Source organism: Durio zibethinus, chromosome 1, assembly GCF_047325235.1.
Source record: "Durio zibethinus cultivar Kanyao isolate XHJ-2024 chromosome 1, ASM4732523v1, whole genome shotgun sequence".
Taxonomy (NCBI): Eukaryota; Viridiplantae; Streptophyta; class Magnoliopsida; order Malvales; family Malvaceae; genus Durio; species Durio zibethinus.
The window spans coordinates 33,138,218-33,151,162 of record NC_143162.1 but is presented as its reverse complement, the minus strand read 5'-3'; the positions used below and the strand labels follow the sequence as shown (position 1 = coordinate 33,151,162).

Here is a 12,945-nt window from a genome sequence, read left to right as displayed (position 1 = left end):
AAAAAATTATTATTATATTAAATTTTTATTAATATATCAAACACAAAATATATGTATTTTTTATTTTTGTCATACTTATATATAATTTTTACTAAAATTTTAAATTATATCACTTTTTTTATCTTTTTCGTGTTATGTTCTGAATTGTCAGATTTAAACGGCAGCTTCCCCTCCACCATTCTATACAATCCGAAATCCTAATAGCAGTATAAGGAGTGTAAGAAGCATACAGATTTCAATATATCCTAATATTTGCTTTCTAATCAATTATATTTGCATGGCCACCGATGCTCTGTCTCCACAGGAACAATTGTGGATCATCATACTAACATTCTGGCCCAAATTCTTTTCTTTTTGTTCTCCATGGTCCAAACTATGAAGGCGAAAGAATTTGGTGATCAAATTTCAGAGATTACTGCTGGAGATGCATATGTTATGTTGCTGTCTCCTTCAGTTATATGAGACAAGCCAATACTGTCAAATTTGGCCCAAGCAGCACACACTTCCATAAGGGGATTTTAAATATGCTATGAAAATGTCCTGGAAATTGAATATCATGTGAAGCAAGTTGGTTTATTCTATGTTTAACTAGGATTAAAAATGTGGTTGATGCCATAACTTGTGGGAGTTTCAGCCATACTTGGGAATTGACTTCTGCTGGTACTGACATCAGAAGCAGAGCTACGGTTAGAAAGGGGTGAAAGTGATAGTTAATCAAACAATTTCACTCAACATCACTCATTTAGGCAAAAACCTGAAGGGCTAGTAGTCCAATCTGAAGTTCAACAATTTTGAAGTTGAACAGATTGTAGGATGCATGTAATTACATTACAATTTATTTTTTTTATTCATCATTTTTTTTTTTTTGTTAAAATAAAGCCGAGATCCCCTTACAAGACCCTGAATGATCAAACTCTGACCCATTATCGGCATTTCTAGTCACCGAAACCACAAGTTTTGCTATTCATCAAACAGATTAGACTTCATTTGGATGATACTTTTGCTTTTTATTTTTTAAAAAACAAAATTAAATAAATAGATAACAAAAGCACCAACAAGAGCTTGAACATTATTATTTTTTTTTTATCACAATCTCCCAAAAAGCCTTCACCAAAGAGTTAGTCGTATAAAGTGGCTAAATATTATAGTGGATGGAGTAAGACCTTTTTTTTTTCTTTTGTATATATATAATATACGAGAAAGGATTCACTTATACCAATATAAATTTTACATTTCTTTTGACTTTTAGATCAAAATGACAATGATTAAAAATATTATTTAGTAAATTTACATGTATACTTAGAATACCTTTAAGGTGGAGGGGTAGTTTAGGTATCGAAATTTAAAATTAAGACTGATATGAGAATTTTTTACATTTAAATATATTTATTTATTTTGATAAAATCTAATTCAATATTAATATTAAGTAAAATCAATTGATAACAAGTAAAAATATTCAATTTGAATATAAGACTATTACTAACAGGTTATTACTAACATATCTCCATCATATATAGACGGATATGGAAGGAACCTACTAAGTGATAGATTTGAAAAGGACAATAGAATAAATTTTGATTCTGATATCATGTTAAATAATTAATTTAAAATTAATTGATAGTAAGTTGAGAGGTTTAACTTAAATATAAGATTACAAAATATTGAATATTTATCATATGCGGGATAACACCACACTAACATTATATTTATTTATTTAATTTATTTATTTATTTTTGGGTTTTAATTATAGTTTTATATTTGAGTTATACATATGTATTTTTTTTTATTTAATAAATTTTTTATTTTCGCTATATTTTTATGATGTTAAAGTATTTCATAATGGTAAATGTAATATAATGACAAAAATTTTTAATTATCTTGTTCTTTTGAAACAATTACATATAAATTATACAAGTCTTGAATCGAAGCGAAGGTTTTTGTCCTAGTTCTTATGAAATTTGTGGCAAAAAAAAAAATTGATGCATATAAAACTTTTAATGAAATTTCATCGTGATTTAATATTTAAGAACAAAATAATAATAAGACATGATCAATCCGATTCAAATTTGGCTACTCAAAATCAACTAGATAATGGCCAAAAAAAAAGTCGACTTTCTAGCATAAGTTGAAGTCAACAACTAGTATGAGTTGTTACCTACTGGATGATGAGATTTTAATTATTTTACATTACAAACAATGAAAACAAAGTTTTTATGATTATGTTGTTATCTTTGAGATTGTCTCAGTGAATATTTTCTTCTGTAGTGGTTAACCTAACTAATCTTCATTTATCAAATAAGCAACGAGACAATCGCATATGTTCATTGGCTATAATTCTTAATCACACTGCTTCAAGGGTAAAAATACAGTATATCAATTTTGATGAACCATTTATAATTATAAGTGATAAATAGAAGGTTTAACTCTAAAAAGACGTTTGATTTGCGAAATGTTGAATTTTCAAAGAAAATATGATATTGGGGAAAATGTGATTATTGGAAGAAAGCGTGATTTTTATAACATTTCAATTTTAGATTTTTTGTATTTTGTTGGGGAGAATATGAATCTATTAAATTATGTATTTTATCATAATATCCTTGACAACATATCAAATATAATATTTTGTTAAAAAAACAGATAAATGATATAATATTCGAGCAATCATTTATAAATAAAATAAAATAATGATCAATTATTATGTTTATCTTCAAAAGAATGCAGTATTTAATTTATTTAAAAATTTTAAATTATACAATTATCGTTTTTATATAAAAAATGTAATAATTTATTTTTTTTAAAATAATAATGAACTATTATTGTATTATTTTTTAAAATAAATGTAATAATTGATGATGTTAAAAATATTATAATGATCAATTATTATGTAATAAATAAATAAACGTCGTAATTGATTATTTTAAAAATAATTTGACGCAATTACTCAATTATTACATTTGTTTTCAAATAAACGCAATAATTAATAATAGCAATTATTACATTAAATAAAAATGCAATATTCTAATTTTAAAATTAAAATAAAAATTTCAATCAATTACTACATTTTAACCTGTTGGCTGTAGCCAATGTCTCACAAGAGGAAGAGGCAAACAATAGATCAGAACCCAGTTTTTTTTTTTTTTTAGGTGTTCTAGAGGCCTTTTATATATAGTTTAAGGAATTTTGTTCCACCAAAAACGAAATTGTGGTTATTACTTATTAGATTGTAACATTAACATTTAATGACCAAATTTTCATTAACAATTTGCAATCCAATTGTAACGTCAATCACTCAATCTGAACCTTAATCTCTTAGAATGTTTGAAATTTTAATTGAACAAAAAAATCGGGAAAAAGGAGTAGTGAAACGAAGAGAAATATTACTACTAATGTTTCTCTGGTTTAGACAAAGCATTGAAGAAACAAGATGATTAGAGAAGAGACGAAGAAATCAGAAATAAGTTGAAGTCATGAACAGGAAATTGTGCATGGCAATGGAAACATGTCAGACTCGGTAGCACGCATGAGACGTTAGAGTCGGAGGAATTTTAAGAAACACTAACTCTATCCAACAACCATTTAAAGAAGCGAAGGAACCGTTGAGACTATAGGCATTAAAAGCGGTTAGTTCTTTCATTAATTTCATCAAAAACACCCAAAACGTACTCTTTCTTCCTCATTTTTCAGTGCCTCCACGGGTTACCATTCACATCCACACCCTTCTTTTGTTCCTTAAGCTTTATTATTAGGCACGGCGGGGTAGCTGTCTCTTTTTTTTTTCTTGAACTGATCAAATGGCGAACGATGCTGCTCTAAGGTCAGCTATAGTATGGCTAGCGGTGGTAATAGTGTTAGTTGGGATATTCACGTTTTCTTTAAAGAAAATGGTGATAACCTATGCTTTTGGGATGGTTGGGATTGCTGGGATACTTTTGCCCGACTGGGATTACTTCGATCGTGATTTTTCTCGGTGGTGTTATCCGTTTACTGCTGACGAAGGCGCGGCTGTTCTTGCTCGAAGGTCTGGATTAAAAAGGTTAGTTAATTTCTCCTTCAATTCTCTCTTTTTTGTCCTGTTAGTATTTATTTCCTCATAGATATACAAGTTTTGGTTTTACTTTTTCCAATTTTCTTCTTTCCATATTTTACATATATATATATAGCTACATAATAATTTTTATGATTTATATATATTTGACATAAAATATACATATATGAATATATAAATTATCAGATCATTTATTTCACATGATGGTTGAGTTAATAAAACTGTAGTTTTATCTCTTAAAATTATAAAGAGTTACATTGTAATTTCTTACTATTACTTAATCAGTACCATATTACAGTACCCAAAATCAACCTTACTCCATTTAGCTCAAGTACAGTGCATTACTTGGGTTGGTTGAATGAGGCCATGGGTGTTTTACACTCCATACAATTGAACTCTTGAATGAATTGGCTGGGATAGATTCTACCCACCTTTAATCACTTCAAGGATGGGCAGTGGACTGGACCATGAGTGGTTTCTGATCAGCCTTTTGGCTGGTGCATGACTGTTCAGACCAATATACACATTAATCGTCTCCTAGCCTATCCTATACTGGTTTCTTATATGATTGATCTGATCTATTCAAAGTACGTGCCTGCCAGGAATATTGTACATTCAAGCTGCAATGTTTTCATTCAATTTCCTTATCTGTCTGGACTTCCCCAAATAAGAACTTGTTGAAGAAACTTTGGAGAAAATAATGGAATTGGAACCAACCATTTGCCAGTACTTTAGGAGATGATCCGATTATTATTAGGTTTATCTCAAAGTTTGGTTCTGTGCAGGTACAGGATCTACCCCATGAGAGTGATTATTTACACCACAATTTATGGCTTTGGTCTGTACAAGTGGTGGACTTTCATATCAAGTTAATCAATAAACTCTACAGATTTTTTTTTTTTCAACCGAGTTTTGGGATAATCAGTGTTTGCCAACTTCTTTTGGATTGTTGAATCTGTAACTTCAGGAGTTTTTTCTTGGTTCACATACGTATTTATGTATGTATGCACAATTGTGACAACTAAAGATATGGTTCGATTCTTCTCCTATTCTGCCATCATGGATACCAAGTTTTCAATTTTCATTACAGAAATTAGAGCAAGCAAGATGTGCATTTGTCAGCATGTGCCATTTAGTGACCAATTATATTCAATTCTTAAAAGTTTTTGGGCAAATTTTTTTTTCTTGATGCAATTTCATGTTATTTTCACTTAGGCATGCTACTAAAACAAATACAATCTTTATCTCAAAAAAAAAAAAAAAAAGACAAATATGATCTCATCGTGCTACAATAAGTCTAAAAATGTAATGTTAATAGTAATTTTTGTTTAGATTGGAAGGATATCAGATTCAACATCAAAACTTAAAATTATTTCTTTTTTATTATTATTTTTTATACAAGAGAAAATGCAATCATTTGAACCTAGGTTTTTGCCAAAATCATCCTCAACCCACTCTTAGCACTTTAAACAAGCCCAACTAGTCACTTATTTCTATTTCTATCTATTAATACCAAAAATTGATATATATTGTGAGTTGGGCCTAAGTTCTATTGTTGGCTAAAACAACTGCGTCACCAGACCAAACCTAGACCGGACTTAAAGAACTAGGGCTTATACCTAACAACACCAAACATCTCCAATTACTATATTACCCCCAAAATTTGACCATGTTCCTGCTTCCATGAGAAATACGCCAAAGCAGCCCCTGCGAACAAGCCAAGCATCTACCAGATTAGATTTGTGTTGTTATTCATCTATTTAACACAGAAGCCGATACAAAGAAACATAAACAAGCGAAAAGACTGAAACAAAGGAACGAGATGAGGTTGCTAACTCACAACATTCTGTCCTCGAACATCAAGGGGGTAACCAACGGCTTTCCTCTTGGGATCGAAGTGGAGAAAGTGGTCGAAAAGCAAGTCGAAATCAACCACGATTTCCTCCGGAACATATTTCCGAAGATCGATTGGAAAGCGTTTTCCGATGCTTCGAAAATCATGGGTTACGTCGAGCTTCCTGAGGAGTCACCTGAGCCGTCGGTGTTAGATTCGGACCTGGATTTTTTGAGAAAGTTCCACCATGCTCTCTTGGAGCTTCATCTCGAGGAAGGTGCTCTTGTTTGCCCCCAAACGGGCAGGAAGTTTCCTGTTAATAAGGGAATTCCGAATATGCTTCTCCATGAGGATGAGGTTTAAGGAATGGCAGCCAATGCGGCTGCCTACTGGGCATCTAGGTGATCTAATAAGGGTTTTTACGTTTTTTTTTCAGCATCTAGGTGATCTACTAGGGGTTCTTACTTTTTTTTTTAGTCTTTGTTTGGGGATTTGATGGTGTTGTTTTCTTTATTATATGAGAAGATTATGAAGGATAATTTTCCTTGTTATTTTGGATGTGAACAGTAGAACCTGATGCCTTGGATTAAATTGAAATGAATAGGCTATTGAAATCTTTATCTCATGGAAAAACCTTGACATCTCAAACTTGAAACCCAGAGAGATTTCATGTAATGAATCATAAGTTACAAGGAATGAATTAACTATTAAGCAAAATCTTGTTTTCATTTTTGTTGCTGTCAGAAATTACTCAATGTTGACAATCAACACTAGAATAAAAAAACTCAGCAGGGGTAAATTCTACTACCCTGCATTGCTAATTAGCTACAAGTAACTTGTTGCCGCCAGCCTATTAGTGCAAACAAATACTATTCATCACTCAACAGTAACGAATACTCAGCTATAAATGTCTCTTAAACCCCAAATCCCCTCAAACTGCTGAACTATTTTTGCAACGAGGGGTTTCACATGGGGGAGGCGGCACGCCAAAGACCCAATCAAGAACATTTAAGTACTTGGAGCGAAACACTTCCCTCTCTTGTGCGTAGCAGTGCATAATGATTGCTGTTGACAAGCTAAAAATTACCACATCAGCTCTCTTCAGATTCTTTGACTGTGGCAAATACCCAACATCGGTCATGCATGCAAAGAAGCTCTCTATGGCTCGTGCAAAGCAGTAGAGAGATATCTCAATCCGCCTACTTTTCTTCTCAATAGCCAAGGCCAGACCCGTTGGAAACTGCCCAATAACACATGCTACATTAGGAACAAAAACAAAACTTTGGCTTACAACTTACAGGATAAATTGGTAAGAGTGATTTACCGTTCCCATTGCTACCATTGGTATGTTACATTTTCTGAAAAACCTAAACAGGATGCAAGTCCACATCCTGTATAAAAATTAGTGGTTAGTCAGTGACAAATCTCAATAATTTCAATGGAAGCAAAATCTAATAGCTCAAGGTACAAACTAATTTGATTTAGCAATATGTACAAGTTTGACTTGTAATCAACTTTATCTTGACATAAAGCAAAGTGGAAAACATAATAATAATAATAATAATAATAATGAAAGAAGAGCAAATAATGCCATAAATCATCTTACCTGTTATGAATAAACCCATCTAGCTTATACATTTGGTATAAATATTCAATGGATGCATTTGGTATACAAGATTATGATAGGATAGGATAAGATGATATTATGAATAGGATTAGATTAAATAGTGTCATCCTATTTTATATTTGATGTGTACAAGGACTAGTATAAGATAATTTATTTATTGGTCAAAATTATCCTTCTTCAAAGTTTATATAATTTAAATTATTGATGTAATTTTTAAAAGTATAATAGTATATGTAAATTCAATCCCATGGATTAAAAGTAATCCTCTCCACTTTGAGAGGATTAAATCATCCTATACCAAGAAAATAATTAATCCTTCCTTGTAATCTCATCCCTTTTTTTAGATACAAACCAAACATAATATAAGATGATTATCACCTTATCCTATTCATCATCCTATGCACCGAACATGACCAATTTGTATAAAATAATGTTGACTCTCTTGCCTGACATAGTTCATGTTTGGTAAATGCAGTACAAGAAAGAGAGAGAATTCTAGCTCCATCATATATAAGATCTCACCATTCTTGTTTTGTTTGATTATATTGTAACCTTTCTCAGCTAGGTGACTCATTCAACATGTATCAGTCCCTCATTTTCTATCAAAATATAAAATTTCCTAAACCATATTGCCATTGTAATTTGACATTAAAGATGGCAGGCAAACCTAGTATCCTATTCAAAGCCTACCTTATCCTGCAGACTTCAGCACATAAAGTCAACATTAGAAATAATATGACATTGAAATACACGTAGGAACTACTGATCTTGGAGAACAAATAGACAATAATATGAATAGAATGCATGACACAGTAGAAATAATAGAACACTAACCAAGCAGATGTGCAATACGCAGATAAAAATAAGCTTGATCTGGCAGTGCCAACAATACCCTTTCCTAATATTGTGTAAGGCCTGCATTAAGGTCAAAAGAAGTATGTCAAACAATAATATGATAACATGGAGCATCTGCATGTGAAGAGACAATAATGATAACAACACTGATCTCAATTATGGCAGGAAAAAAGAAGAGTTGGGGGGGGGAAGACAGAAAGAAAGCAAAAGACTAGCACAACTTTCGTTTTAACTAGAAAATGAGAAGAAAAAGAACAAGTCAACTGGAGGGTTTTTTCTGGTGCTCTAATTATGAGGACTTAAAACCTAACTAGAAGTATAATTCTCTGTTCATCAAAATATAAATGAAGCAAAAGAATGCCAAAAACTATAGCATCCATATGCTATAACAAGCTCAATCACATATCAAATCGTAAAAGGGCATTTACCAACAATGGTAATCATGAAAGGCCCAAAGTACAGAGAATAATCTAAAATTAACATATAAAGTAAACAAATTCTTCTTTAAATAATAAGTAACCAAATTCTAACTGAAAATTACACAGAATTTCAAGTAAATATGCATTACCTTTTTAAGAGGCCTTGACGATGAACTATCAATGCAGGAATCAAATAAACTGGAAGATATACCGGTAATGCTCTTTTATATCCTTCAATAAGAAAAGAAACAACATGTGCACCACATGACTGATTCCCATGTATCATCTGCAAATAGCTTGATTAAGCACAATTCTCAAAGTAACAATATACTTTTGCCAACAAACTTCAAGCAATAGTAGCTTGAGTGCTTGAATTCAAAGTCTATTCTGAACTTTCTAAAGTTATCTGAGTAATTTAAACAAAAATCAAAAACAAAATGATTCCTACAACAGAATCTATTTTGTTTCAGTAATCAAGCATATTGCTTAATGCAAGCACTCACAAGGAACTTATCACAAAGAGAACAATTAAATGCAACACAGTGGTTAAACTACTCCAATTTCCACTATCCATATCCAAATAACTGATATTTTTGAAAGAAAATACTGAATTGTGCTTGCAAATTAGATCTGTTTGCAAAGCTTAGAGACTGCAAAGAATGATCAAGTGCTTTACATTGTAATCAATAACTGCGGACAATAACTACATGATTTTTAAGCTGTCAAAAACGCCTTCGATACATGCTTTTAAATTATAAGTCAGCACATAATTCCAAGAAGAAGACGGAAAGCACTAAATTAGTTCTCAAATTCTGAACATTGCAAGGCCGTATCAGGGTGATAACCAGCCCATATGAAATGCAAAGCAATAAAATATGAAGTCGCACATTCACGTTTAGACATGCACTTTGTCTATTCAAATATCTTCATACCCTCTCCTGCTTCCGTTTTCAGATTTTCATTTTGGAATTTCTGATAAAACAACACGAAGGAAAGTTTTTATCCCAAAATAAAGAGATATGAAAAGAATAAGGGAAAATGAAAAGCCGAATGTCACTTAACATTACTTTTTCTTAACTAAGACCATAGTTTTCTTCAAAATCTTGCAAACAATTCTATTCAATATGCATGTAACTTAATCTCATGATGACATTAATTGCCATACACATTTGTCCTGTATGGAAAAGAAGCACCTGTCTTTAATGATCTTACTCAAGATATGGTTCTAATTAATTAAAGCCCAAAGGTGAAGTCTTATTCATACTGTGGACACTATGTTAGGGGTAAAGGCTTTGCTGTTATTGGTTTAGTACCAAAGGAAGAAAGGCAACTAAAGAAGGAATGCATACTATGAACAAGGTCTACACATTAGTACTACTTGACAGAACAACAAAAAGGGAGAAACAAGGATCGTACCGAACAGGGGATTTTCATGCTTGGATCTAATTTAATGTCTACTCCTGTTGCCTTGTAAATTTTCTCTATTGCTTCCAAATTAGTGAATGGAAGGCCACTTGCAATCTCTTTTACACCTTGCAGGATGGCAATATCCTTTCCACCATGTTTATTGAGAAAGGACCTATATGATGGGGGCAAGCTATCTTGCTTCAAAATGTAAGAAGACCTGAAAATATAAATGCTTCCACTTCAATATTATGCCAAAAAAATAAATGAAAGTACATTCATCATCTTCTTAGGAAAATATATTGAGTAAAATTTTCCCCAAACCGTGGTTTTGGATGCCATTACGTGTACAACTTGTAAAGCTACACGATGTCATCCAGCCCTTTTCAACTGATGCCAAAAAAGTATGATCACTTACCTTTACTTCAAGCAAATATTTTTCCACTTTCTTTTCAGATATGAGATGACATAGTGTGACCAATTTTTAGATTTAAGTATCAAAGTTCCTGCTTTGAAGCCCAAGATTTAATGAACTTTTTTACTATAGAGATGACAAGGCAGCAGGCAAACATTTAAATTTTGGTCGTCAGCTTTAACAGGTTCAATGATAGTTAAAAGGGACAAAGAAAAAGAACAATAAAGTCCCTTGGCATGCTGATTAGACTTTCACTCGTGACTCATATCTTATATAGTCCGATATATTTCAGAATGCCTCCACAATGTTACAGTATCACACTTTCTTTTTCTCTTAAATGTTCCTGCAAGGAAATTGTAATAAATTGGAAACTTAACCCGGAGGATTGGGTTCTTAATCCAGGAGACTAGAATCCCACAAGGCTTAGTCACCTAGTCGAGGTGGTAACTACTACAACTGATAATGACCATGATCCAACGAGAACAATTGCACTAACATTTAGTAGCAGAAAACAACAGCAATAACCAAGAGAATTTAATAAAAGGAACATACAAAATTTGCGAAGAGGAGAGACACATAAGGAATATGTCACCATGCTTCCAAGTAAGAGGTTTACAAAGCTTCCCAAACCGTTTACTCTTTATTCCACAGCGTGATGCCAATACAGCAGCTCGCATGAGTATGTAAATGGACAAGCTCGTATGCTGCGTGTTAGGCCCGGTAAGAAGCATGGAAGGCCCTGCAACCAATCCGGCTACTAATGCCCTCCATCTCGCAGTCCTGATTCAAAAAAGTATTACTCCACTAAATCAAACTCAAGGTCATAAAAACTTTCATTTCTACTAAAGATAGGAAAATGAAGATTAAGACACTGCCTGTTATGTCCTCCGAGAGCACCAATAATTTCATCTACCGAGACAAATGTACCAGCTAAAGTTCCAAGGAAAAGACCGTATCTAAGTGTCTCTTTAACCGCCATCGAAATTGCTTCTTTATTAGTAAAGGCCTCAACTTTCCTAAATCAATAAATTGTTGCTTTATTATTCTCAAAGAAAATTGTGAAGAAATTATCAATTGTTATTACATAAATATTACCTTGATTTTTTGCGCCGCAAGCGTGCGAGAATGGAGAAGATAGCTAAGCCACCTTTAAGGCCAGCTCCAATTGAGAAGCCTTTAGCTGAAGCGACCACAATTCTCCCCAACTTCTCAGAGTCCGTTAACAGAATCGAATCAAAATCAAGCGCAGAGTAAGAACACGACGAAGGTTTGGATCTGGCGCAATGCGTGCAAGTCTCGTCGCGCGATGTGGGGATACCATAATCAGCCGATCCATCGTGCAAACCACCATTGTCGCAGAAGGAATAGGCGCAGCGGCAGCAGCCGTTGATGGCCCAGTCGCCGGACGTTGGCATGGTGGCGAGGTAGGGTTTTGCGGGGCGTAGATAACGAAGTTTTTTGATAAAAAAAAGAAAAAAAACGAAAACAAGAAATATGAATTTATGTCGGGGGCCGGGAACGTTGGTGGGAAATTAGGAATCGAATTTTCAGAGAGAGAGACGTAGGCAGTGTTTGTTTTAAAAAAAATAGTTATTTTTCATTTCTATTTTTTAAAAAATAAAAATAAAAATATATTTGATAATTAAAAATAAATATAAAAAATATTTTTAATTGTGAAAATAAAAGATATATATTTTCTATATTTTGTAAGTTATCAAATTTAAATATTTTTTAATATTATTAATTAATAAATATATATTATGTTTATAATTAAATAGCATTAAAAATATTATTAAATATTTTATTTATTTCTTTATTTTTTATATTTTAAAAAATAATTTTTATTTTTATTAATTAAATATAATTTTTAACAATAAAAAAAATTTTGATAAAAAAAATTTAAAAGTAAATAAATTATTTAAATCAAAATAAAATATATTAATTTAAAATTAATAATTATAAATCATATATTTAAAATATTCAAATAACTCACAATTAACATGATTCAAATTTAAGAATTTTTTATTTAAAAAATAAATTTAATCAATCAAATCAATTATTTATCGATAAAAAAAAATTTCAAACCAAACACACGCTTAAATTTTTTCTACACTTGCGTTTATTTATAGACCATTGATTTATCGACACCTGAAAGTAGTTTTTTCCTTCCTTCTGACTTCCAAGTCCAACATCCCATTCTCACTCGTCAAAAAAGGCAGACATAAGTAATACCTAAAATTTTCTTTAAAGAAGGTTTATTTATGGTTGTTAACCGTTGATATAGTGCTTTTGGAAATTTAAGACACATCGCTACTAGGAAAGTTATAACTTGGGGCTAGGGGCAGG

General features: G+C 32.0%; 2 protein-coding genes and 1 pseudogene across 3 annotated transcripts; 2 read left to right on the top strand and 1 right to left on the bottom strand.

Moving 5' to 3' along the window:
- Window positions 1-3,645: 3,645 nt before the first annotated feature.
- LOC111311279 (signal peptidase complex-like protein DTM1) lies at window positions 3,646-5,058 on the top strand. The gene is made up of 2 exons (XM_022910655.2): window positions 3,646-4,033; window positions 4,831-5,058. Exons 1-2 carry the CDS (start codon window positions 3,792-3,794, stop codon window positions 4,916-4,918), a joined length of 330 nt encoding a protein of 109 aa, XP_022766390.2. The 5' UTR covers window positions 3,646-3,791; the 3' UTR covers window positions 4,919-5,058.
- Window positions 5,059-5,564: 506 nt separating this feature from the next.
- Window positions 5,565-6,430, top strand: LOC111312389 (multifunctional methyltransferase subunit TRM112 homolog A pseudogene; annotated as a pseudogene).
- A 149-nt stretch (window positions 6,431-6,579) lies between these two features.
- On the bottom strand, window positions 6,580-12,154 carry LOC111312390 (uncharacterized). Of its 2 annotated transcripts, XM_089765463.1 has the most exons (8): window positions 11,695-12,154; window positions 11,475-11,615; window positions 11,152-11,379; window positions 10,197-10,404; window positions 8,930-9,066; window positions 8,341-8,421; window positions 7,204-7,270; window positions 6,580-7,119 (listed from the first exon to the last, which is right to left on the bottom strand). In XM_089765463.1, exons 1-8 carry the CDS (start codon window positions 12,012-12,014, stop codon window positions 6,811-6,813), a joined length of 1,491 nt encoding a protein of 496 aa, XP_089621589.1. In that variant the 5' UTR covers window positions 12,015-12,154; the 3' UTR covers window positions 6,580-6,810. The 2 variants fall into 2 exon arrangements, with proteins under 2 accessions (XP_089621589.1, XP_089621595.1); XM_089765469.1 differs by lacking the exon at window positions 11,475-11,615 and having other exon boundaries at window positions 11,695-12,150.
- Between the last annotated feature and the right edge of the window lie 791 nt (window positions 12,155-12,945).

What these genes read in the sequence shown, in the direction of transcription:
- LOC111311279 (XM_022910655.2), top strand. Translation starts at nt 3,792, where the DNA reads ATGGCGAACGATGCTGCTCTAAGGTCAGCTATAGTATGGCTAGCGGTG. An exon ending in CGAAGGTCTGGATTAAAAAG is followed by an intron (nt 4,034 to 4,830) that starts GTTAGTTAATTT and finishes GGTTCTGTGCAG; the next exon opens with GTACAGGATCTACCCCATGA.
- LOC111312390 (XM_089765463.1), bottom strand. Translation starts at nt 12,014, where the DNA reads ATGCCAACGTCCGGCGACTGGGCCATCAACGGCTGCTGCCGCTGCGCC. An exon ending in GCGTATTGCACATCTGCTTG is followed by an intron (nt 7,271 to 8,340) that starts GTTAGTGTTCTA and finishes ATTTTTATACAG; the next exon opens with GATGTGGACTTGCATCCTGT. An exon ending in CAATGGTAGCAATGGGAACG is followed by an intron (nt 7,120 to 7,203) that starts GTAAATCACTCT and finishes GTTATTGGGCAG; the next exon opens with TTTCCAACGGGTCTGGCCTT.